This window comes from Oncorhynchus masou, chromosome 31 (genome assembly GCF_036934945.1).
Source record: "Oncorhynchus masou masou isolate Uvic2021 chromosome 31, UVic_Omas_1.1, whole genome shotgun sequence".
In the NCBI taxonomy this organism is placed as follows: domain Eukaryota; kingdom Metazoa; phylum Chordata; class Actinopteri; order Salmoniformes; family Salmonidae; genus Oncorhynchus; species Oncorhynchus masou.
In genome coordinates this window covers 13,867,357-13,893,307 of record NC_088242.1, presented here as the reverse complement: position 1 = coordinate 13,893,307, position 25,951 = coordinate 13,867,357, and the positions used below count along the sequence as shown (strand labels likewise).

General features: G+C 43.0%; 1 protein-coding gene across 1 annotated transcript in view; it reads left to right on the top strand.

Moving 5' to 3' along the window:
- The window catches only part of LOC135523470 (dystonin-like), a 210,139-nt gene that overhangs the window by 115,314 nt on the left and 68,874 nt on the right, over positions 1-25,951 (top strand). Inside the window, exons 28-44 of the mRNA XM_064950162.1 lie at positions 2,026-2,181; positions 3,015-3,193; positions 4,267-4,405; positions 4,593-4,786; positions 4,929-5,175; positions 5,280-5,387; positions 5,481-5,579; positions 6,312-6,413; positions 12,407-12,535; positions 14,222-14,310; positions 14,471-14,579; positions 15,490-21,522; positions 21,633-21,785; positions 23,420-23,635; positions 23,961-24,110; positions 24,336-24,569; positions 25,261-25,413. Of these exons, the coding sequence (XP_064806234.1) occupies positions 2,026-2,181; positions 3,015-3,193; positions 4,267-4,405; positions 4,593-4,786; positions 4,929-5,175; positions 5,280-5,387; positions 5,481-5,579; positions 6,312-6,413; positions 12,407-12,535; positions 14,222-14,310; positions 14,471-14,579; positions 15,490-21,522; positions 21,633-21,785; positions 23,420-23,635; positions 23,961-24,110; positions 24,336-24,569; positions 25,261-25,413 (8,490 nt within the window). The remainder of the gene's footprint in view (positions 1-2,025; positions 2,182-3,014; positions 3,194-4,266; positions 4,406-4,592; positions 4,787-4,928; positions 5,176-5,279; positions 5,388-5,480; positions 5,580-6,311; positions 6,414-12,406; positions 12,536-14,221; positions 14,311-14,470; positions 14,580-15,489; positions 21,523-21,632; positions 21,786-23,419; positions 23,636-23,960; positions 24,111-24,335; positions 24,570-25,260; positions 25,414-25,951) is intronic.

Genomic DNA, 25,951 nt, shown 5'->3' with positions numbered 1-25,951 from the left:
ATTGACATAATTTCAATAGGATTGGCGGTGTACCTGTGGAGTCAATTGGTGGTGTACCTGTGGATGTATTTCAAGGCCTACCTTCAAACTCAGTGCCTCTTTGCTTGACATCATGGGAAAATCGTAAGAAATCTGCCAAGACGTCAGAAAAACAATTGTGGACCTCCACAAGTCTGGTTCATCCTTGGGAGCGATTTCAAAATGCCTGAAGGTACCACATTCATCTGTACAAACAATAGTACACAAGTATAAACACCATGGGACCATGCAGCCGTCATACCGCTCAGGAAGGAGACGCGTTCTGTCTTCTAGAGATGAATGTACTTTGGTGCGAAAAGTGCAAAACAATCCCAGAACAACAGCAAAGGACTTTGTGAGATGGAGGAAACAGGTACAAAATTATCTATATCCACAGTAAAATGAGTCCTATATCGACATAACCTAAAAGGCCACTCAGCAAGAAAGAAGCCACTGCTCCCAAACCGCCATAAAAAAAAACAGACTACAGTTTGCAACTGCACATGGGGACAAAGATTGTACTTTGTGGAGAAATGTTCTCTGGTCTGATGAAACAAAAATAGAACTCTTTGGCCATAATTACCATCGTTATGTTTGGAGGAAAAGGGGGAGGCTTGCAAGCCGAAGAACACCATCCCAACCGTGAAGCAACTGGGGTGGCAACATCATGTTGTGGGGGTGCTTTGCTGCAGGTTGGACTGGTGCACTTCACAAAATAGATGGCATCATGAGGTAGGAAAATGATGTGGATATATTGAAGCAACATCTCAAGCATCAGTCAGGAAGTTAAAGCTTGGTCACAAATGGGTCTTCCAAATGGACAATGACCCCAAGCATACTTCCAAAGTTGTGTCAAAATGGCTTAAGGACAACAAAGTCAAGGTATTGGAGTGGCCATCACAAAGCCCTGACCTCAATCCTACAGAAACTGTGTGGGCAGAACTGAAAAAGCATGTGTGAGCAAGGAGGCCTACAAACCTGACTCAGTTACCCCAGCTCTGTCAGGAGGAATAGGCCAAAATTTACCCAACCTATTGTGGGAAGCTTGTGGAAGGCTACCCGAAACGTTTGACCCGAGATAAACAATTTAAAGGCAATGCTACCAAATACCAATTGAGTGTATGTAAACTTCTGACCGACTGGGAATGTGATGAAAGAAATAAAAGCTGAAATAAATAATTCTCTCTGCCATTATTCTGACATTTCACATTCTTAAAATAAAGTGGTGATCCTAACTGACCTAAAACAGGGAATTTTTACTAGGATTAAATGTCAGGAATTGTGAACAACTGAGTTTGAATGTATTTGGCTAAGGTGTATGTAAACTTCCGACTTCAACAGTATATACAAAAGTATGTCAACTATTAGCTAGCCTCTACTGTCCTTGCTAACAGGAGCTCGCTGATACATGTTTTTGCAGCAGTCCCCGTGGAAAACCCATAGCTATTTTAGCCTATTAGGCATAACGTAAATACCTTTTTATAAAGCCCTTTTTACATCAGAAGATGTCACAAAGTGCTTATACAGAAACCCAACCTAAACCCCAAACAGCAAGCAATGTAGGTGTAGATACACGGTGTACAGTCCATTTCCCCTGGACTCATGAATATGTCTGTTTAAGATGCTTGGTGTTGTGTCACCAAAATGAGTAGAATCTTCTGCAGACTACTTTAATGAGGAGCCGTTGGTCTGCTTGATTGCCCACTCATTAATCTGCATTATTAATGAGTAATAAGCAGATTGTTTGTGAACACTTTGCAATAATGGTGCCAGATTGAATTAATGGTATCAGAGATTACTACATAGTTTTTCATTAACACATTGACTTCACACTCCCTCTGCTATGTCCGGGAGAGATGTGTTTTGAATAGTACAAACGTATTCATTTTGATTGAGCACTAATGTTACTTTTACAAAGCTAGCATTAGACAAGTCTTTGGACAAATACAGTTGATGTCCTCTCGTCGTTTGGTTGTTACTCATTCTGGGGTCTTGTGATGAACAGAGGAACACGAGGAGTCTGTGTACAACCTGTATATCTCTGAGGTGCGTAACTTCCGCATGCGTCTGGAGGCTCAGGAGGAGCACCTGATCCGACAGATCCGCACCCCGCTGGACAGAGACGACCTGGAGCAGAGTGTCCTGCGCATCACAGAGCAAGAGGTAGGGCAACAACTCACTGTTTAGACTGTCATCATCACAACTCACTGTCATATCTGTCATATTACAACTCACTATTCAGACTATATCATCACTCTGTCATAATACAACTCACTATTCAGACTGTATCATCACTCTGTCATATTACAACTCACTATTCAGACTGTATCATCACTCTGTCATATTACAACTCACTATTCAGACTATATCATCACTCTGTCATATTACAACTCACTATTCAGACTGTATCATCACTCTGTCATATTACAACTCACTATTCAGACTATATCATCACTCTGTCATAATACAACTCACTATTCAGACTGTATCATCACTCTGTCATAATACAACTCACTATTCAGACTGTATCATCACTCTGTCATAATACAACTCACTATTCAGACTGTATCATCACTCTGTCATAATACAACTCACTATTCAGACTGTATCATCACTCTGTCATAATACAACTCACTATTCAGACTGTATCATCACTCTGTCATAATACAACTCACTATTCAGACTGTATCATCACTCTGTCATAATACAACTCACTATTCAGACTGTATCATCACTCTGTCATAATACAACTCACTATTCAGACTGTATCATCACTCTGTCATATTACAACTCACTATTCAGACTGAATCATCACTCTGTCATATTACAACTCACTATTCAGACTGTATCATCACTCTGTCACACTTATCTTTTCCAAACACGGGTCAAATACATTATGTAAAATAAATCTATGGTTAATTTCCTTTGCAAGGTACAATGGAACCAACGGAAAAGTCTCTTAAGTGACTTAACCTCTCCAACTTTGTCCCTTGCAGAAGAAGAAGGCAGAGCTGGATCAGCTGAAGGACGATCTGGAGACCATGAAGGAGAAGTGTGAGGCGTTCTTCAGACAGGCCGGGGCCTCTCCCGCTGTCCCCACCCTCTCCTCTGACCTCAATGTCCTCATCCAGAGCATGAGCCAAGTCTACTCCATGTCCGCCATCTACCTAGAGAAGTAAGTGGCCCAGACACTGATATGGTCCTCCTCAGTAGAGGGCCCAGACACTGTTATGGTCCTCCTCAGTAGAGGGCCCTGACACTGTTATGGTCCTCCTCAGTAGAGGGCCCACCCACTGTTATGGTCTTCCTCAGTCGAGGGCCCTAACACTGTTATGGTCCTCCTCAGTAGAGGGCCCTGACACTGTTATGGTCCTCCTCAGTAGAGGGCCCTGACACTGTTATGGTCCTCCTCAGTAGAGGGCCCACCCACTGTTATGGTCCTCCTCAGTAGAGGGCCCTGACACTGTTATGGTCCTCCTCAGTAGAGGGCCCTGACACTGTTATGGTCCTCCTCAGTAGGGGCCCTGACACTGTTATGGTCCTCCTCAGTAGAGGGCCCAAACACTGTTATGGTCCTCCTCAGTAGAGGGCCCAAACACTGTTATGGTCCTCCTCAGTAGAGGGCCCTGACACTGTTATGGTCCTCCTCAGTAGAGGGCCCAGACACTGTTATGGTCCTCCTCAGTTATGGTCCCAAACACTGTTATGGTCCTCAGTAGAGGGCCCTGACACTGTTATGGTCCTCCTCAGTAGAGGGCCCAGACACTGTTATGGTCCTCCTCAGTAGAGGGCCCAAACACTGTTATGGTCCTCCTCAGTAGAGGGCCCAAACACTGTTATGGTCCTCCTCAGTAGAGGGCCCAGACACTGTTATGGTCCTCCTCAGTAGAGGGCCCAAACACTGTTATGGTCCTCCTCAGTAGAGGGCCCTGACACTGTTATGGTCCTCCTCAGTAGAGGGCCCAGACACTGTTATGGTCCTCCTCAGTAGAGGGCCCAAACACTGTTATGGTCCTCCTCAGTAGAGGGCCCTGACACTGTTATGGTCCTCCTCAGTAGAGGGCTATAACCGCTATAACAGCACATTCAAAATCAACAAGGCATTTTCAATTTGCTTTTTTTGTCCCATTTTAAATGCAACTTTAAAGTCTTTATGAAGCCTTCATAAACTATTTATAAGGACGTCACAGATGCTTTACAAAATGTTGATGTAGTTAATGTCCCACTATCTCTGTGGTGTCTCTGCAGGCTGAAGACAGTGAGCATGGTGGTGAGGCACAGCCAAAGTGCGGAGGCTCTAGTGAAGCTTTATGAGGCCAAACTCTCTGAGGAAGACGCCGTGAACTCTGACCTGAAATCCATCGACACAGTCGTCAGCACACTCAAGGTAAGCTCCCTTGGTACTAGGTTTTTATAGACGTTTAAAATATATCCTATTTAATCTTCTGGTTTTCTCTCAGGTTGGCAAAATTATTGCTGGAGATGAATTGTTGTTTTGTGGCATCCAGTCCTTGAGATCCACTAATAAGCTATGATTGAAAGTTGAGCCATCACTTTGCTCTACTCTGTTTTAGCAATGGCGCTCAGAGATCGACGAACAGAGGGAGATCTTCCATGACCTGGAGGATGGGCTACAGAAGGCCCGTGGTATCAGTGAACGCATGTTCAAGGCTCACAACGAGCGGGACTTTGACCTGGACTGGCACAAGGAGAAGGCTGACCAGCTAGAAGAAAGGTGGAGCAATGTCCACTCCCAGATTGAGAGCAGGTTAGTGTTTGCAGGTCAACTGTTGAGGGACAGAGTTTGATTCCAAACACCAGTAAATATTAGTGAGGAACACTACTTTAATAAGGGGAATGTAAAAATAACCTTTTACGGATACTAAGGCTCTGTCCCTTTGTTATTTTAGACTTCGGGACCTGGAGGGCATCAGTAAATCACTAAAGTACTACAAAGACTCCTACGGCAGTCTGGATGAGTGGGTCAGAGAGATGGAGGCGGCTCAGCTCAAGACCCAAGAGAAGCAGCCAGAGGACAGCAAAGCGCTCGCTGAGCTGGTAAACCAACAGAAGGTCCTCGTTGCAGAAATGGAACAAAAGCAGAGCAGAATTGATGAATGCCAAAAGTACTCAGAGCAGTACTCATCTGGTGCTAAAGTAAGTTATCTCTGTAACTCTTTTGATCTGGAAGATCAGTCAGATATGTCTGCATGAAGAGTACTTGAACACCAGAGGAGTAATATTCATCAATGTGTTTTCAGGATTATGAGCTACAGCTGTTGACCTACAGAGCCATGGTTGACTCCCAGCACAAGTCCCCACTCAAGAGACGGAGGATGCAGAACTCGGCTGATGCCATCGTTCAGGAGGTGAGAACCTTGGAATGTAACTGTAGTAGACTAGGTGCTGAGTTTGCTGGATGTGCTAAGGAAGGTGACCCTTGTTTTCCACCCCCACCTCAGTTCATGGACCTCCGAACTCGCTACACGGCCGTAGTCACCTCCATGACGCAGTATGTAAAGTTTGCCAGTGAGACATTGAAGAGAGCAGAAGGCGAAGAGGTAGGGGATTGGTGAAATATTGGATTGTTTTAAAAGCTGTGCATACTTTGGATTGCCTTTTCTCTGCCATCACATTATTGTGTTAACAGGGTTGACTCCCAGACATATTGAATTAATAGGAACCTCACCTTTAAAGCCATAATGATGCTTCAACTCAAAGGGTTTATTTCTCTTCACTGCTATACTTAAGCAATAAGGCTCGAGGTGTTGTGGTATATGGCCAATATACTACAGCTAAGGGCTGTTTTGGATACAGACATTATCCGTGGTATATTGGCCATACACCACAAACCCCAGAGGTGCCTTATTGCTATTATAAACTGGTTACCAATGTAATTAGAGCAGTACAAATACACGTTTTGTCATACCCGTGGTATACGGTCTGATATACCATGGCTGACAGCCAATCATCATGCAGGACTCGACCCACCCAGTTTATAATATGCGTCATCCATTCAGCGCTGATGGATGTAGATGGTTTGCTTAACGCTGATACAAAAAAGCCATTCTTTCATATTGTTTCTGGTGATGGTGACTTCTCTGGGAGGAAGCTGTCTCCTCTATCTTATTGAATCTGAAACACTCTTTCACGGTGGCATTTGTCGGGGACAATTAACAGCGCTGCAACAATCCTCCCTTTGGTAAGCATGTTAGAATAATCATACCATGAACATAACGTTTTTCATTGTTAAGTATGAGGTAATGGATGACTTGTTATGTTTTGCATTGTAGAACAGGAAAGCATCAGAAAGAACAGAGTACCTCACCTGGACAGAGAGCTTGGAGCTCCAAAAGGCAGCCGGGGAGGAGGTGATTGGACAGCTCCAGCAGCAGGTACAGGAACTGGAAACCTCATTGGCTAAGAGATCAACCCAGTTGACCATTCTACAGGAAGAGGTAGAGACATATAAGAGTACCATAGAGGACCTGACCCTCCAGAAGTCCAAGGCAGAGGATGGGGCTCAGCAGTACCGTTTGAAACTAGAGACGGTTGTGAAGGGTAAAGCAGTCATTGAGCAAGAGTTAGGTAACGCACGACAGATGGTCCAGCAGTCAGAGGCCAAACGGTCTTCTCTTGAGGAGAGTCTTCGTATGCTGAAGATGAACATTGAGCAGAGCACCCTGGCCCGGAAGAAATTGGAGGATCACTTGAAGAGGAAGAGCAGCGATGTTCAGGACCTTGAGGAACATAATCGCACACTGCAGAGGATGCAACATTCCTCTGTCACCCACAGTATCCAGACGATCCATGCAGAGGTGGAGGCAGAGGTCTTGCAGCAGAAACAGGAGCTGGCCAATGCGAAGAAAACAGCAGAGACCGAGATCAAGACTCTTAAGTCAGAGCTGAACTCTGTGCTAGTGCATAAAAAAATAGCAGAGGAGAAAGCGCAACAATTCACAGAGCTGTTGGACGATGCCAATACCAGGTTGAAGAAACTTCAGCTGGACATTGAATCAGACAAGAGCACCATGAGACAAAAGTCAGAGGAGTTCAGACAGGAATCCTTAGAGCTGAGAAATTCCATCTATGTCTTTCAAGAGCAAATCAAATCTCTCCAGAGGGATAAGTCTTCATTGGAACAGAAAGCTATTTTCAACAAGACAGAGGTTGAAGGCCTGAAGGAACAGTTAAAGATTAACCAAGGAAAACTGCTCTTGAGGAACTCCATGGAACAGGAGAGTAGTCACAATATGCAGTGTTTAGAGGAGGAGCTGGCCTCCAAACAGGTTGAGGCAGACCAGTTGAAGTTCAAGGTCAGTGAACTGATGAGAATGAATGTGTCATTAGACAATGAGGTCAGAAGTCTTAAGGTCAGTGTGGAGTCATTACAGCGAGAAAAATCTTTCTCTGAACAAAATATTAAATCATTGAAAAGTGAAATGGAGAACTGGAAACAGCAGCTTCAAAAAAACAAAGAAGAATTCAACTTAAAGATAAGATCTGAGCAGGAGTTACAACTCAAATCCAAAATCCTGGAAGCAGAATTTCAGAAAGGTGGAATGTTGGCCGCGCAACTGCAGAAGAAAGTAGATGAGCTTAAGAAGGTCAATATGGAGTTGGAAGTCAACGTGAAAAAGATGAGAGCTCAACTGGACAATATCACTATGGAAATGGGAAGCAAAAATCAGCAAATCAACATATTCAAGTCTCAGGTGGATGGCACCAAATCTCAAGTAAAAATCATTGAGGAGGAGCTGCTAAAGAAATCTCAGCTGTCCCATGAGCTTCAGATCAAACTGAGGGACTACAATGAGGAGGTGAAGAGAACAGCTGAACTGCAGCAGAAAAACAAAGCTCTCAGCTTAAACCTCACCAACTACGAGAAGGAAATCCGGAATCTGACGTCTGAGCTTAGCTCCGTTGGTGCTGAGAGGAATTTGGCCAATAAGACAGTCCAACAGCAAAAGGGTGAAGTGAATGATTTGAACATTACACTGAAGAAAGCAATAACAGAGCTGCAGAAGGAGTCAAATGAGGGCCAGAGGTATCTGGCTAAAGTGAAGGCATTGGAGGGTGAGCTTTTACAATGCAAGCAAAGTATGAAAGGAATGACTGGAAGTTCCGAAAGAATTACAGTGAATATGAAGCAGGAAATCAGTGCCCTTCAAAGGAACAAGACTATTGCTGACCAAAAACTGGTTATCTTGAAAGCAGAACTCGAGGAGATGAGTTCTTCTCTAAGAAGAACAAAAGATGAATTAATTAAAGTGATCCAGGAAGGGAAAATCTGCCAGTCTAAAGTCAAAGAGCTCGAGACAGATCTTCAGAAGAGTAGGTTGACAATTAAAGAAATCAGCACCAGCTCTGACAAATCCTCATCCAGTTTCAAACAGGAAATCATGGTTCTTCAGAGGGAGAGAAGTGCAGCCCAAGAGAAAAACTTTTCATTGGCATCTGACGTCACCATGCTCAAGGGAAAGCTGGAACAAGCCCAAGAGGATGTCAAGCGAAAGCAAACGGATAGTTCAGCCCTGCAACTGAGGTCCCAGAAGCTGGAAGACCAACTTGAGAACTGTAAGCGGATGCTGGAGGACTTGAAAAGCAAACTTGAACTTCAGAAGCAGGGATATGAGAGACAGCTGCAATTAGTGCAGACTGAGATGAGTCAAAAGCTTGCATTACAGGAGTCTCATATCAAACTGGAAATGGAGCAGAAATACAGAGAGCATTCACACACTGCAGAATCAGCCGGGATTAACACCAAGTATTACCAGCAAGAAATTGAACAGTTGAAAATGTTCAATGAGAGCACTTTGCAGTTAAAGCAGGAGGCTCTACAGCAAATAGATGAGCTTCATATTAAAATGCAGCAAGTGCAAAATGAGAGAACTGCTCTTAGCCATGACCTGCTTAAAGCAAAATCACAAATTGCTAAATTAGAAACAGAGAAAATGCTACTTAACACTAGCATTGCTCAACTGGAAAACATCAATAAGGAAAACTCAAATGAGGTCACAAAGCTGAAACAAAGGTTAGCACAGAGTGAACAGAAACTAGGAATAAAGGAAAAGGATGCAAGATCCCTCAATGAACAGGTTGTTTCATATGCCAAGGAGGTCAGAGGTCTTCAAGACAAAGTCTTTCAGCTAGAGGTCACAATTAAGACTGAACGTAGGACTGTAAAGGAAGTGGAGACTTCAAGTACAACCAAACATAAGTGTGATAAAGACAATGAGGTTGCCAAACTGAAGACGGAGCTTGTGTTAACACAGAAAATAGTGTCATCATATGAAGAGGCAAAGTGCAATCTGGAGGAGGAGCTAATCGAAATGAAAGAGTCCTTAGAGGTATATATCCATGACCATCATACTTATTTTTTACATTCATCAAAAAAATCATAATATTTGTAGATAATAAACAAGACACACTTGAAATTAAATATTCATATTTGTATGTCAAATGTATAATAATATTTCACTTTCACATGCTCAATGTGCATAGAGAAATTATCTCAAGGTACAGTATTTACTATATCTAATGATTATTTACATCTTATGCCAACAGATAGCAACAACGGAGAAGCACAAAGTGCTAGAAGAGCTGCAAAGAGTGAATGGAGGCAAAAGGGAAATAGTCAGCAATCATAGTAGTTTACAGGATCAAACATTGATGAAAACTGCAAATTATTCCACTGTCCAGACTCCAGCAGTCCAACAAAAACACACACAAAATTTGATTGCCAAGAACCAGAGTAAAAAAATGGAAGCGATGGCAATAACAAAACGGTTAGTGTCTCTGGAGGGTCAGGCAGGTAAAGGTCAAAATGTTACATCAAGCACCACGAGCACAAGCTCACATAATGTCAAAGACCTGTCATCCAAAGCATCTCATTCTGAGAGTGAGACAACTTCACTCCGATTTTCCCCAAAGCTCCAAGGACTCAGAGGCAGCATCAGTATCAGGAAGTTGATCAACACCAAGCTGTTGGATAGAGAAACATTACACAAGTTAGAAACTGGTCTTGTTACATTAGAAGAGGTCCAAGCATCACTCGCTCAGTTCATCGACAAACCCACTGCTATTGCCGGAGTCTACTTGGAGTCTAGCAAGAAAAAGATATCCTTCTTGGAGGCTGCAGATCAAGGCCTTTTAGCTAAGACGTATGCTATTGAGTATATGGAAGCACAGGCTGCAACTGGCTGTATTATCGATCCTTCAACTGGACAAACCCTCTCGGTTCAAGCTGCTTTGGAGATGGGCATTGTTGGGTTAAATTTGAAAGACAAACTCATGGATGCCGAAAAGGCAGCCACTGGCTATGTCCACGGCACTAAAACACTGTCTGTATATCAGGCCATGGAGGAAAGGATTGTCGACAGGCACAAAGGGAAGAAGATCATTGAGGCCCAGATAGCAACTGGAGGATTAGTTCACCCAGTTCTTGGTGTTAGGGTGCCCGTTAATGTGGCAGTTGATCAGGGTCTCTTGAACAAAGCTACCCTACAGAATCTCTATGACCCGGTCAGCAACCCCAAGGGCTTCCACAACCCTGATTCAGGACAGAAGACCTACTACTGTGAACTGTTGAAAAAGTGTCTGTATGACACAGATGGTGGTGTCTATCTCCTACCTTTTGGTGAGAAGAATCTCTCCAGTTTTTCCTTTTCTAGTTCTCACAGATTATCAGTCATCAACAGTGCTCTTGGTCTGGAAAGGTCCCCATATCAAGCCTTTAAGGGCAACCACATAGATAAGCGAACCTATCTTTTTCTCTCTCAGCAGGACAGTGAGTGGCAGGAAAAGTCCACTGTCGATGTCAACGGAAGCCATTTACACATCATCACAGATCTCAAAAGTGGACGGCAGCTTTGCATCGAAACTGCCCTAGATCTAAAGTTCCTTGAAATTGCAGAACTGGTAAGCTATCGGAGTGGCCTCATCAGCATCTACGAGCTGGCAGACCTTATCCTTTCCAGGATGGTCGTTGTTCAGGACGCTAACAGTCCGGTGGCTGGTCTGTGGGATGTCACTCAGAAGAGGAGGGTGACCATTCTTCAGGGACATCAGCAGAACCTAATCGATAGACTCACTGCGCTGAGGCTGCTGGAGGCCCAAGCTTGCACCGGGGGAATCTGTGATCCTGCTTCTGGGGAGAAAGCCCCAGTCACCGAAGCTCTGCGTAGAGGTCTCTTGGACGAGACATTTGCCCGCCAGCTTCAACAGTCCGAGCAAGCCTACTATGGCATCATCCATCCCCAGACAGCAAAGACCTTGAGTGTAGCTCAGGCTATTCAGGAGAATCTGTTCCCCAAAGACATGGGCCTTCGATGCCTGGAATTCCAAGTCCTGACTGGAGGACTGATCAACCCAGAGACCCATGATAGAATCTCACTGGATGAGGCTGTTCAGAGTAGCCTGGTTGACAAAGCCACTGCCTCATTCCTGAAAGATGAGAAGTCTCACCCTAAAAGCCTCACCTGCCCAAAGACGAAGAGGAAAATGTCTTTCATGGATGCTCTGTTAAAGGGTGTCTATGACGGTCACACTGGGCTCAGGCTACTGGAGGCAACAAAGGCTCTTAGTGTCGGGGCTAAGCCGCCTTTCCAATATATTTGGAACTATCACCACATTTGAGTGAACAGTATTTGATTTTCCATGGTTTGTAAATAGGGAAAACTGAATATTTGATTGATAAAGCAAAGCCTGACTCAATAAAATGTTCACTGAAATGAATAAAATCTAGTATTTCCTACCCTTAAAATAATAATCATTCATTACATGTTCATTTTCTTTGACTTGGAGTAATATGAATGTTAATATAATTACCAATATGGAGTTGATTAAGTCAGACATGAATAATTGCTTTTAGCATGATGTGTAAACTGGTGAAATTGTTCAATTTGATATTTTAATATGTTTATGTTATGTACCTGTCTTTTTCTTTTAGACACATTTAACGTCAATGAATAAACAATTAAATGCTTTTACTGTCTGTCATAAAACATAAACGTCATGATCCACATGGCAATAAACGTCATCAATCAAACCCGGATTTGTGAGTTGTAAGTAGGGTTGCACAATTCCGTGAACTTGCAATGCATTTCCTGGTTTTCCAGAAATCCTTTTTGAGAATGACAGATTTCCTGCTTATTCTCTCCTGATTCCGGAAGACCTCCAACTGGGATTTTGGGAAAACCAGGGAATTTATTGAACATTTCTGGAATTTTGCATCCCCCATGGTCCAAATAGAGGTCAGAAAAATGGCCTGGGGTTCTCCCTAGAGGTTTCTCTGTTGTTCAATGTCTGCAGAACCCCATTTCCTGTTTTCATACAAGACCAACTCTGACCCTAACAGCCTTTTTGAAATTCTTCCCTCAAATCTTAGAGATCTGTTGATGAGGAGAAGAAAGAGCATGGTGATAAAGTAAGCAAGCTATTGAATTGGATGTCCAGTGTGAAACCGGGCCAGAACAAAGATGGTAAAGCCAGCACAGAGGCCTCTATTAAGCCTCAGGTAAATACTGTGTGCAAACATGCATTTACTGTTACTGATGTAGGACATTCATTTGAGCCTGTTTGCTATAGCAGGAAAATAATCCTGCAGCAACAGGAAATGTGAATTGGATTATAATTAATAGACTATTTTGTTGGGATTGATACATTTTTTTTGTTAGGGAAAATCAAGTTAGGCATTTTGGGTTCCAATTGGTAGTTACAGTCTTGTCTCACCGTACGGACTCGGGAGAGGCGAAGTCTGACAGCCCTGCGTCCCCCGAAACACAATCAAGCCACAATGCTTCAAGAAACAACACCCACTTAACCCAGAAGCCAGCCGCACCAATGTGTCGGAGGAAACACCGTACACCTGGCGACTGTCAGCATGCAGTGCACCCAGCCCGCCACAGGAATCACTAGTGCGCAATGGGACAAGGACATCCCTGCCAGCCAAACCCTCACCTAACCACACTGGGCCAATTGTATGCTTCCCTATGGGTCTCCCGGTCGCGGCCGGCTGCGACTGAGCCTGGACTCGAACCCAGAATCTCTAGTGGCACAGCTAGCGTTGCGATGCAGTGCTTTAGACCACTGCACCAATTGTGAGGCCCAAGTTCAGCATTTTAAAGTGGAAACTACACACTTTAGAAGCCTTTTAAAAGCTTAAATACACTACAAGTTTTAATTTCCTGCTGTGCAGGAAAATTCTCAGCAACAAAAGACTGATCAAATTAAGATCCTACGTATGTACTTCACAGTTTCATCTCCTATCTTGTTGTTGTACACATATTGTAGTTGTATACAGCATATCATCATGCCCACAATTCTGTGTGTATTTTATATACTAATGGCCGTGCTCAAGCTCAAGAATATGCAATAAAGAGCAAAAAGTCACACAACCTTTCACTGTTACTGTATGTGCATAGTTCTAATAAACACAATGCTTTTAATAGTCTCTTATTACATATTTACCCTATTACAAATAAAAGTTGATCAATTCCAATGAGCAGAAATTTGAATTTTGAAATTTGAATATGAATTTGACCCAAGTTTGAATCATTATTCCCTGGTCTCTGCCATCCTTGTGATTCCTCACCCTCCTGTAGTTATAACCATAATAATAGAGCCAACGGTGACACAGTTGCACAAGCATTCCTGCATTTCCATATAACGTGATTACAAACACACCCTACTCCTTAAAAATGTACTGAACATTTTGCAGCATAACATTTTTTTTTTTATGGATTCAAATGAAAAGTCATTTTTCTGCTTCATTTCATTCAATGAACTTTACATTGAAAAGCAATACATAGTGGATGCACAGTTACTCTGAGAAAATGATCGTATTTTGATCAGGGTACATTTTCTTTTTGGCCTGGCCAGGAAAAAGTCATGGCTCTCGTCTGACTTGCTATGACCTAGTTTCTCCTGGTCAGGTTCACGTAGTCAGGACAAACTCCTCCCACTTAGGTTTTTTAAGAGATATGATAACAAGTCAAAGAAACATGTATGTGCAAATCCAATGAATGAAAATCAGGAAGTGGATATCTGAGTTGAATATACAGCACAAAACCCAATTAAATACGTTTTGTGAAACGTCAGTGTATATTACTGTGAGTAATATTATGCTACAAATTGGCATATCAAGGGATGAGAGTCAACATCAGTAAGATGTATTCATAAGGTATACCCATTGTTATTTCAGGTTTCAATGGAAGAGATGGTAACACAAAAAGAGAAAATTGCAGAAGCTCTGAGGACTACACAGCTTATGCTAAGTAAACACAGTGATAAGTGAGTTGAATTATCATTACATATATTAGAGGTTTTTAAGGCTGACTTTTGTACATGCCTCTGTGCACTGTAAATAATGCAATATTTCATATGCCTTAAATTATTGAATGATATGATAATGATAAGAGAACTTAAATGTCTCTGATGTCCTGATTTGCAGAATGACCGAGGAAGAGAAGCTGGAAGCAAAGGAGCAGCTGAAATCCCTCCATCAAGCCTACAGTGATCTCACCCAGCAGTGTTCTGATCAGACACCATCTGCCGAGCAGGTTAGATACTGGACTTCATCTCTAGCCCTGTTTATACCTGGTTATAACATGCTACCTTTGTCCTGATCTTGTCCATGTTCTGCCTACATTTTTATATATGATTGTAATTAGATCTTATAAGTGTAAACAGACAAGATCAGGACAAGCTTAGGACGTAGGACACATGTTAACGGCAGGTATAAACAGGGCTTCTGAAACACTGGATTGGCGTTTACAGTGTGGTGTGAGAAATGATGCACAAACAATGCCATCTACTGTTCAACTGCATGACTAACCCTGTTTCCTATATGGGCTCTAGCATGGTTTTCTCTTGTGCTACATTCATTGTCATCTTAAAACCACTGTATTTACTTGTGAACAAAGTGAGGGAAAGTAGATTTGTCAAGAGTAGGGAAATTAGTTTTTTGAAACTGAGTATGCTGTAAGCTTGCTTCTAGGTCTGGGAGCATATTAGTGTTTCATGTCACCCAGGCTCATTATGACTTTTCACAGACATCATTGAAACCAAGCTTTGCTGATCTCCTTTTCATTCTTACAGGTGGTCACCAACAACCAAATATAACAGCCTTGATGTGTCGTGTCTAACTTGCTCTTTTGTTTTGCAAGATAGTGAATATTCTGTTCACAGATGCATGCCAGCTTTTAGTGTATCCACTTCTTCTTGCTGTTGAATCACACTGACACAGCCTTGCACTGTTGCGTATGAACTGTTAACATTCAAATGCCTGTCTGAGGGGTGAGTACATGTTTCACCTTGCTTTAGAATACACTGTGAAATTAATTAGTCTGGCAATTTCTCAACAATAATATCAATTATAAATAAACAATACGATTTTTGTCATAACATTTTGGATTTTGAAATTTGATGGAGAATATGTCTACTCATAATGCTTAATTAATGTTTCCACAGGAGTTTCAGACCATTGAAGGCATTCTCGAAGTGGGAAGTATAGAGGTCTACTCTGTGTTTAGCTCTGTCCAGAGCGGCATGATCGACCATACCACTGGGCTCAGTCTCCTGGAGGCGCAGCTCATCACCTCTGGCCTCGTTCTGCCTCAGTTCAGGATGTGTCTGGAGCTGGACGAAGCTTACCATCACAACCTCATTGACGAGGCCACCTGGAAGCAGCTCGGAGAGCTCAACGAAGCCAATCGGAGCATCCTGAGCCCTCCGTTCTCTTCAGAACCTCTCCCTGTGATGGCAGCTCTTAGAGAGGGGGCCGTCTCTGAGCGCCTCGCCATGAAGGTTATAGAGATCCAGCTGGCTACAGGTGGGTTGAGGGTGTCCTACACAGGTGATGTACTGACCCTGGAGAGGGCCTTTCAGTTTGGCCTGATCCCCGCACCTCTGTATGTCAAGCTCCTGGACAGACAGAACACATGGAAGGACCTGATCAACCCCGGCACGGCAGAGAAGGTCTCGCTCACCCAGCTGGTGCAGAGGAGTGTGGTTGATGAGGAAACTGGACTGCGACTGCTGCCGGTGAAGAAGAGCCACAATGGGAGCATAGAGTTGACATCCGGAAGGGAGATGAGTGTACTTAGGGCGGTTCATGAGGGGTTGATTGACAGAGAGACCACGTTGAGGCTGCTGGGTGCTCAGCTGTTTGCAGGCGGTATCACCGACCCCAAAACAGGCCGTAAGCTCACCGTAGAGCAAGCCCTGTCAGAGGGCTTGATCGATCAAGACACTGCCAGTGGGATACTGAGCCAGCAGGCCCAAAATGGAGGCATAGTGAACCCTCAGAATGGCAAAAGGCTAACGGTAGATGAGGCTGTTCAGTGTGATTTGATGAGCTTTAGCAGTGCACTCTTGGTGCTGGAGAAACAGAAGGGGCTCATGGGACTTTTATGGCCTCACTCTGGTGAAATCTTGACAGTTTCCACCTCTCTGCGGCACGAAATCATCACCAGTGAGCTTGCATTCAAACTGCTCAGCAATAGACAGAAAATAGCATCCCTTTACATACCAGAATACTCAGAGGTAGTGGATATTAACTCTGCTACTCAAAATGGTTTCATTGATGTACACACAGCAGAGGTATTGAAAACCATTGAAATACCAGATGTTTTTCCTGATGTTGATGACCTTAATGACAGATTTTCTAACTGGCTGATGTTGAGAGAGCTTCAGATTGGAGGATCCCATCTCAGTACAGATGATAATGAGATTGATTATGAGAACATAAATACCCCATCTTCCATCGAGGCACAACAGTTATTTATCTCATACCTCACAATGAATAGTTACATGGATCCAAAATCAGGACAAAGGCTTTTAATATTCGATGGACAGTTGACTAAAATGGCAGAACTTTTAGTTGACATTTCAGTAGAGACAACTGAAAACCAGGTATGCAACACTGGACCGGGTAATGCCACTTTTGAGGACATTTCATTGAAAGAAGACATTTCTGAAGATTCAGAGATGTCCTTTGATAGCAATACTGAGGATTTTGGATATTTGCACATTAACGAGGAAACAGATGGAACAATGAAAGACCATCATGCTTCAAATTTTTTCAAGGAGGAGGAGTCAGATTATAAGCAATCTGACAATCAAGCATTTTCTAATAATGTGGTAAAGGTGGTAGCACATGATGGAACAGAGGATTTTCCTTCAGCTATTGACTGTGTAAACAATACCACACTGCCTGATTCTGACATTAGCATCTATCAAAAGAACACAAGCAGTATAAGTCAAGCACCCATTGGAATTGATGTAGAATCCTCAGATAATCAATCAAAAGAGACTTTCACTGGAAGTTCAGCCACACAAACTCCTTCCACAGACATGAGCTTGCCCTCAGGTGCACTGGATTGCAAAATGATGATAGCACACGATTTCACAGAGAAGTTTCATAGCTCTGTTAAGAATACCAGACAGCATGATTCTGTTTTGTCTGATGGCCCATCACCCTTTGAAATTGGTTTAGAAACCTCAGATAAAGCTTTATATAATCAATCAATAGGAGAATCAGCCACACAAGCCATGTCGGAAAGCTCAACCCGTACTAAATCATGCTCAGTGAGTGGCAAAGACATTAGCTCGCTAGCACAACGCGTCACAGACAAAGCATCTGTAGCTGTTCATTCTGAAAAGAATGCCAGACAACCTGATTCTAAAGACAACGTTTTGTCTAATAGCACCTATCAAAAGACCAGACACAGTACAAACCCATCATCATTTGAAATTGGTGTAGAAACTTCAGAAATACCTTCAGATTATCAACCGCAAGAGACCGTCAATGGAGTTTCAGCTTCAGAAACTGTTTTGGAAAGCTCAGCTCCTCCTAGATTGTGCTTCGTGAATGACACAGACATGCACATGACATCAGGTGCCAAGGATTCTAAAAAGGTGGTGGCAAAAGGCCTCACAGAGGAAGCATCTGTAGAGGTTAGCTCTTGTAAAAATACCAGTATTAGCCCAGTGCTAACTGAAATTGATTTAGTCACCTCGGAAACTTATTCAGATAATCAACCAAAAGATACAGACAATGGAGGTTCAGCCACACAAACCATTTTGGAAAGCTCAACTCCTAGATTCTGCACAGTTGATTCTGAAAAGACTATCCAGCAGTCTGATTCTGAAGCAATTGGTTTGAAGAAGAAGAAGATAAACAACACAAATATAGTACCCTTTGAAATTGATGTAGAAACGTCACATATAACTTCAGATAATCAACCACAAGAGGCTTTCACTTTCAATGAAGGGTCAGCCACACAAATCATTTTGGAAAGGTCAACCCACCCACTATTGTGCTCTGTGAACGACACAGACAGGAGTTTCCCCTCAGCTGCACCAGATTCCAAAAGGATGCCAGCACAAAAGGAATATTCTAGCTCTGAAAACAATGCACAACATTCCAAAATGGAGGTAGCACACAGTTTCAGAGACGAATCACCCATATCTATTGACTCTGAAAAAAATACCAGGAAGCCTTCCTTTGAAATGGGGGTTGTGTCTGACAGAATATTTCAAACCAACACAATGAGCACAAGCCCAACACCATTTAAAATGGATTCAGAAACAGATATTGCTTCAGATAATCATCCTAAAGGGACTTTCAATGGAAGTTCAGCCACACAAACAGTACTGAAAAGCTCTACTTTTTGCTCAGGGAAAGACACAGGTCTGCCCTTGGCCTCAGTTGCACAAGGTTCCCCACAACGTCCCACATATCCAGTGACACCTGGCTGTGAGACAGACAAGGACACCAACTTTGAGTCATCGCTATTGGCCACTGTATTGAGAGACACCCTTGACACAACTACGGCGTTTCCATGCACTGAAGAAGTAGTGTGGGACAATACAGATGAGAGAGGACTTGCGACCCACCTTCTCAGACCCCAAGTTGAAGAGGGTGGCATTTTGAATATAATTTCTGAGAAACGCTGTGATCTTGACTCACCTTTTGATAAGGGCCTTGTGGATGAGGAGACGGTGTTAGAGGTGTCGGCATTGCAGCTCCACAAGGGAGATGTGTTAGAGGAAGAGAGAAGCACAGTGGCAACCCTGAAAGAAGTTGTGTCTAAAAGCTCCATATCCTCCCAGATAGCCCTGCAGATTATGGAACAGCACAGCATGTTGGGTGGTGTACATGACCCCAAATCTGGATGTACTATTAGTGTGAGAGAAGCACTAGATTCAGCGATGATTGATGATGATTTGGCTGAAAAGATCCTTCACTCAGACCCAGTACACAAAGCAATCATCCACCCCGATAGACACTGTACTCACAGCATGTCATATTCCCAGAGTCTGGGCCTCATAGACAACGATGAGGCTAAGGTTTTGGTTCTTGATGACTCTGATGAATGGATAGAGAATAGGGATGGACATGCACAGGAAGATTTGTACGCAGAAGGAAGCAGAGAACAGAACTGCGATTCCCAGAAGTCCTTACTACCTTCATTCACCATTAGTCATGGGCCTGTATGTAGACAGATCATATCACCTATCCTGTCAGATCAGGTAACAGAGGGACGTGTCATCCATCAACTTGAAACAACATCTTCATTAAGGGAAGATAGTGCCCCACATTCCCCCACTAGTCCACTGTCAGACATTGTCCCTGGGTCTAGAAATTCCATCCAAAACAACATTTTGTCAAACAGATCAAACTCTCTCAGTTTGAGCGATACTGGAGATAGTGGAGCACCTCAGCGCCAGACTGAGGAATTGAGACAGACAGAGGAAGACGGTAGCAGTTCTCCGAGGAGAGACACTGATATGTCCTGCGAGGCGGTGGGCTTCACTCCGGATGATGGGCAGCTGGGAGCAGGATACCGTGAGATAGTGAGGGACCAGACTGTTAGTCCTGTTCAGAGTGACTCAGGCGTGTCCTGCTCATCACATAGTGATCTGTTGTCTGATGAAAGGAAAATGGAGAACACTGTTCAGCCGCCAGCCAGCCAGCTAGTCAAGGAGTCAGACCGGAGAATAGATATCAGATCATCACCAAGAGATTTGTCTGCCGTTGTAACAAGCACAGTGTCCGGAGATGTGGGTGTCAGTGGGGATAAAACTGTAATAAATAGTGATGGAGTTTCATCGTTTAACACTGTGCCACCTCAGCGACCTCTAGTGAAGTCAGAGAGGGATGTTGGTGGCGAAATCGAGCCCACATCCTCTCAAAACGGGCATAGTCATAGTAACCCCACCGTTCAGAAAAAGACTCCAGTGCAGTTGACAAACTTATCTGATTTCACTATTGTATCCAGTGTACAGAGCATAAAGTCAGGCAGTGACAATAAAGACAGCTACGATATAGGTGATCAAGAGCAGTTAGAAACTGCTCCCATTAAAGAGATATCTAGCAAAATCACCCCTGATCCGACGTTGACTGATAAACGCCTGCCAAATTCAAACGCTAATGTTGAAGCTAAAGCTAATGACAGGGTTGAATCAAGCAGGAGTGGTGACAGCAAACCAGGGAGACAAGAAGGCTCATCTGATGATGGTCTCTCACAGATTACTGATCAAGCGACATCACAGACAGGACAGACAAGTAGCAACGATACAAGTTCGTTGTCAGCATCAAAAATTACCCCAGGGAATCCATCAAAGGCAAAAAAGCCAGGTATGAGATCAGATGGTAAACAAGATGAATGTGGTTCTGTTGATAATCATCCCCAGCCGATGGCCACTAATGCTCAACCAGACTCTCACTCCAATACACCCTCAACGTCAGAAATGACCTCAGAGCATCCGGTAAAGCCTGGCCTCGGATCAGAACTCACATGTAGACAGAATCAATGTGGTGCTGATGGGAATCATCCCCATCTGATGACTGTTGATGTTCCACCAGACTCCATGACACATGATAGTGTCCCACCACCTGCGTTGGCGACCTACACTGCTCTAAGGACTGGTTTAGATGAGCTGATGAGAATGAGAGTGGAGGGGGCAGATGTCGATGACTTGCAAAAAGCTGAGACCCAAGCAGTGGAGGACATCATCAACCTGATACAGGACAATCCACAGTCCCATGGAAGAGGTTTTGGTGAGGAGACAGATGCAGCGCCTGGGCTTATGATAAGTAGTAGCCCAGATCTCCTCAGAGATCTGTTGAGGCAGGAGCCTCTCCGTTCAGGTAAAACTAGTCCGGCGGAAGAGGAAGGGGAACCCCTCCATGAAGAAACCCCTCCATCTGATGTGACCCAGATTCAGTCTCGGCTTCTGCAGGTTCTTCAAAGTGTATCCTCAAGCCAAGACCCTGCCATGCTCAGAGATGTGATAGAAACCTTGAGCAGTATTCTGGGCGGTGCTCCTCACGAGGACAGGCCACACAACCTGGAGATCCTCCAGGAGGAGGGCTCATCAGATGAGGTTGAAGGTGCCGTGGCAGATCCAATGGAAGCTCCTGACCTATGTCAATCTACAGAGGTTGAAACCATTTCAGACACAGGCAATGCTGAAGCAGTTCAATCTAAAGTCAGGGTAAGTTAATGTTCGAAACACATATAAATGCCTAGAAAATAACTATTCTTAATTTATATGACATATTATGTATTGATTATGTATTATTCATGAATATGATGTATTTCCAGGAACAGTTCTCCACCCAGGATTATCTAGAGTGTGTTGGCAGACTTCAGGATCATGCAGATGTTCTAGAGGAGATCATGAATGTCCTGTCATCCCAGCAGGGCTCTCTGAGTAACAATATGGAGGAGCTGCACAGTCATCTGGATGAATCTCAGGTTTGTTATCACATACACAATGTAATAAAAGTTTAGCAAAAATACTATACATACAGTTGAAGTCGTAAGTTTACATACACTTAGGTTGGAGTCATTAAAACTTGTTTTTCAACCACTCCACACATTTCTTGTTAACAAACTATAGTTTTGGCAAGTCGGTTAGGACATCTACTTTGTGCAATTTTTCCAACAATTGTTTACAGACAAATTATTTCACTTATAATTCACTGTATCACAATTCCAGTGGGTCAGAAGTTTACATACATTAAGTTGACTGTGCCTTTAAACAGCTTGGAAAATTCCAGAAAATTATGTCATGGCTTTAGAAGCTTCTGATAGGCTAATTGACATCATTTGAGTCAATTGGAGGTGTACCTGTAGACGTATTTCAAGACCTACCTTCAAACTCACTGCCTCTTTGCTTGACATCATAGGAAAATGAAAATAAATCAGCCAAGACCTCAGAAAATAATTGTGGACCTCCACAAGTCTGGTTCATTCTTGGGAGCAATTTCCAAACACCTGAAGGTACCATGTTCATCTGTACAAACAATAGTACGCAAGTATAAACACCATGAGACCACACAGCCATCATATACCGCTCAGGAAGGAGATGCATTCTGTCTCCTAGAGATGAACGTACTTTGGTGCGAAAAGTGCAAGTCAATCCCAGAACAACAGCAAAGGACCTTATGAAGATGCTGGAGGAAACAGGTACAAAAGTATCTTTATCCACAGTAAAACGAGTCAAATATCGGCATAACCTGAAAGGCCGGTCAGCACAAAAGAAGCCACTGCTCCAAAACCACCATAAAAAACAGACTACGGTTTGTAACTGCACATGGGGACAAAGATCAAAGTCCTCTGGCCTGATGAAAAAAAATAGATCTGTTTGGCCATAATGACCATTGTTATGTTTGGAGGAAAAAGGGGGAGGCTTGCAAGCCGAAGAACATCATCCCAACCGTGAAGCACGGGGGTGGCACGGGGGTGGCCATCACAAAGCCCTGACCTCAATCCTATAGAAAATGTGTGGGCAGAACTGAAAAAGCGTGTTTGAGCAAGGAGGCCTACAAACCTGACTCAGTTACACCAGCTCTGTCAGGAGGAATGGGCCAAAATTCACCCAACTTATTGTGGGAAGCTTGTGGAAGGCTACCTGAAACGTTCGACCCAAGTTAAACAATTTAAAGGCAATGCTACCAAATACTAATTGAATGTGTGTGAATTTTTCACCCACTGGGAATGTGATGAAAGAAATAAAAGCTGAAATAAATCATTCTCTCTACTATTATTCTGACATTTGACATATTTGAAATAAAGTGGTGATCCTAACTGATCTAAGACAGGGAATTTTTACTAGGATTAAATGTCAGGAATTGTGAAAACCTGTGTTTAAATGTAGTTGGCTAAGGTGTATGTAAACTTCTGACTTCAGCTGTATGCTTGAATACACAATCAGAACTCTCCCTCAGTGAAAGAATATGCAACCTACAGGTACTTTCTAGCCACTTCAATTTCTCTCTTTATTTCTGTTTCTAAGTTTCTCCTCCTTGCATTGAGCATCTGTCTCAATATTCACCCACTTCTTACGTCACTTTCCTATTTTCTGACTAAATTCACTCTTTTTCTAGTCGTTGGAAGCACATCTCTCTACACTGGCTGGCTTTCTGACCAGAGATCTGGACATAGCCAAGCAGCTGTTAAAGTCTGCCAGTGAGCTTGTTCCCACGCATATCCACCAAGATCTGGCTTCAGCCTTTCGAGAGTTGCAGCCAGTTTTTGCAGACGTTTGCCAGATGTCTGCAGAAAATAATTATGTTCTAAGGCAGGCTATTGATACAGGAAAGGTCAGTGTTTGTTTCTCATTGTTTAGATATACACATGTAGGATCTTAGTTTGAGCTAGTTTGCTACAGCAGGAAAATAATCATGCAGCAACAGGAAATTATTTTGTAGATTATAGTTAATGGATATTTTTGAGGTGGTTGATACATTTTTCAACCAGAAGCCTTTGTAAACCTCAAATATACTACAAGTTTTAAATTTCCTGCATTGCAGGAAAGTTCTCCTGCAACAGGGTGATCAAATTAAGATCCTACATCTGTAGGAAGTTGTGTTACTGAAATGCAGTAAATACGACGTAAATACAGTGAGTCTTCATTGTGTTTTTCAGGCCCAGTTGAAGTCAACATACCAGGATCTCCTCAGTACCCTTGACAGACTATCCGGCTGTATTCATGACAACGCTGAGATGGCCTGCAACCTCGACATCCTGAGCACATCTGACGTGGACACAGTGAAAGACATGATCCAAAAGAACAAGGTATATTTTAATACCTTATTCTCCATGTTCCTTATTCACCTAGAGTTGTCAAGCACAGTATTTGAAGGTTATTTGGATGAAAATAAATAAAAGTTTGTTGTTTTTCCCTTGAACGGCACAATATATTGTAATAGACATTGCATGTATGCATTACATTTAAACATCCAATGAGTTGTGTTGATTGATTCCTTCCACATCCATGACCTCCTCTATCTGTGTTTCTAGGGCATGGAGACTAATCTGTCAGGGACCCACAGACATCTGGAGGACACTGCGTTTGACATCCAGTACTTTATCTCAGAGCATGCTCAGTTCCTGAGTCCGACCCAGAGCAGGCACCTCCTCAAATCTCTCAGCGCCACCCAGAGGGCGTTTAAGGAACAGATGGAGAGGGTGGCCAAACAGAGACGCACCCTGGAACGTCATCTGGAGATCAGAGAGGACGAGAGTCAGCATAAGGTTTGGATCCAAATGACTATTTTACAATTAGGGCCATTGCACCTTGGAAAGAGTCACTTTCAGTTTGTTGAGAAAACTATGAAGTGAGGTGAGCATGAGAGTGAAGTGTGGTTGTTTATGTATTTTATGGATATATAAACTAATTATTGTATTTCTATATATTTTTGAATATCTATATATCTGAAAATCTATAACATAGTATTGTATGGCACTAGAATTCATTAATAAGTAAGATTTAGAATGATGTGCTTTGAATGTGTTTTAATTAGAAATTACTCTATTGCATTTGTCTTTTAACAACACAAAGATCACTGCTTGACCACTGCCAAACGCTAACCTTTCTCCTGGTCGTGTTCACGTTTCACAGGCTTCAAGACACCTTTGAACTCTAAACACCAGATGATAAACACAAAATGCATCGTCAGTGGGGGACGTTTTCCCCCACCAACCTCAGTCAGCACTAACACACTTGTGAATGTCCTATTGCTGTCTACTGGACCCGTCCTCCTTCTTTACCAAGTCAGAAATCTGGCTTGTTGTGTGGCTAGCATGTTTACAGCATACTCAGACCATTGTCCTAGGGGGTTGACTTTCTATAAATGTCCGGTATGATTAGTACGTAACATGTAGTGTAAACTGAGACCTGTTGGGTGGAGTGTAACATAGTAACATTGATCTCTGATATGTGCAGTACATGGAGGAGAAACAGAAGGTGTTCTCAGACAAGCTGCAGGAGCTGTGTGACAACCTGACCAATACAGAGAACCGTCTGATGGGTCACCAGCAGCAGACCAAGGGAGCAGCGAGTGTGGAAGACCTGCAGCATGTGCAGCAAGAGCATCAGGTTCAGTAAAACATGCTGCTTAACTAGTCAATCAATTGCATCTGAGCTTCAGAGTGTACGGCTACAGTCTTTTTTCTTTTTTATCGGATACTTAAGTGATAATGCCAGAGAAGCCGGTGTTTGGAGGATATATTGGAACGGTGTTGTTAGGACCGAGACGAAGTCGAGGGGCTATGCGTTCTATGGAAAATAATGAACAATGTGGAAGGTGAATTCCACGACGCGCTAGCTGAGTGGAACGGACCTTCCACGGAGGTGCATTATTTTCCAGAGAACTCATAGAGCCCCGAGTTGATAATCCATGTTTTACCATGGCCACCAGTCAAAGGTTTGGACACACCGACTCATTACAGTTTTTCTTTATTTGTACTATTTTTTCTACATTGTAGAATAATAGTGAATGCATCAAAACTATGAAATAACACACATGGAATCATGTAGTAACCAAAAAAGTGTTAAACAAATCAAAATATATTTTATATTTGAGATTCTTCAAAATAGCCACCCTTTGCATTGATGACAGCTTTGCACACTCTTG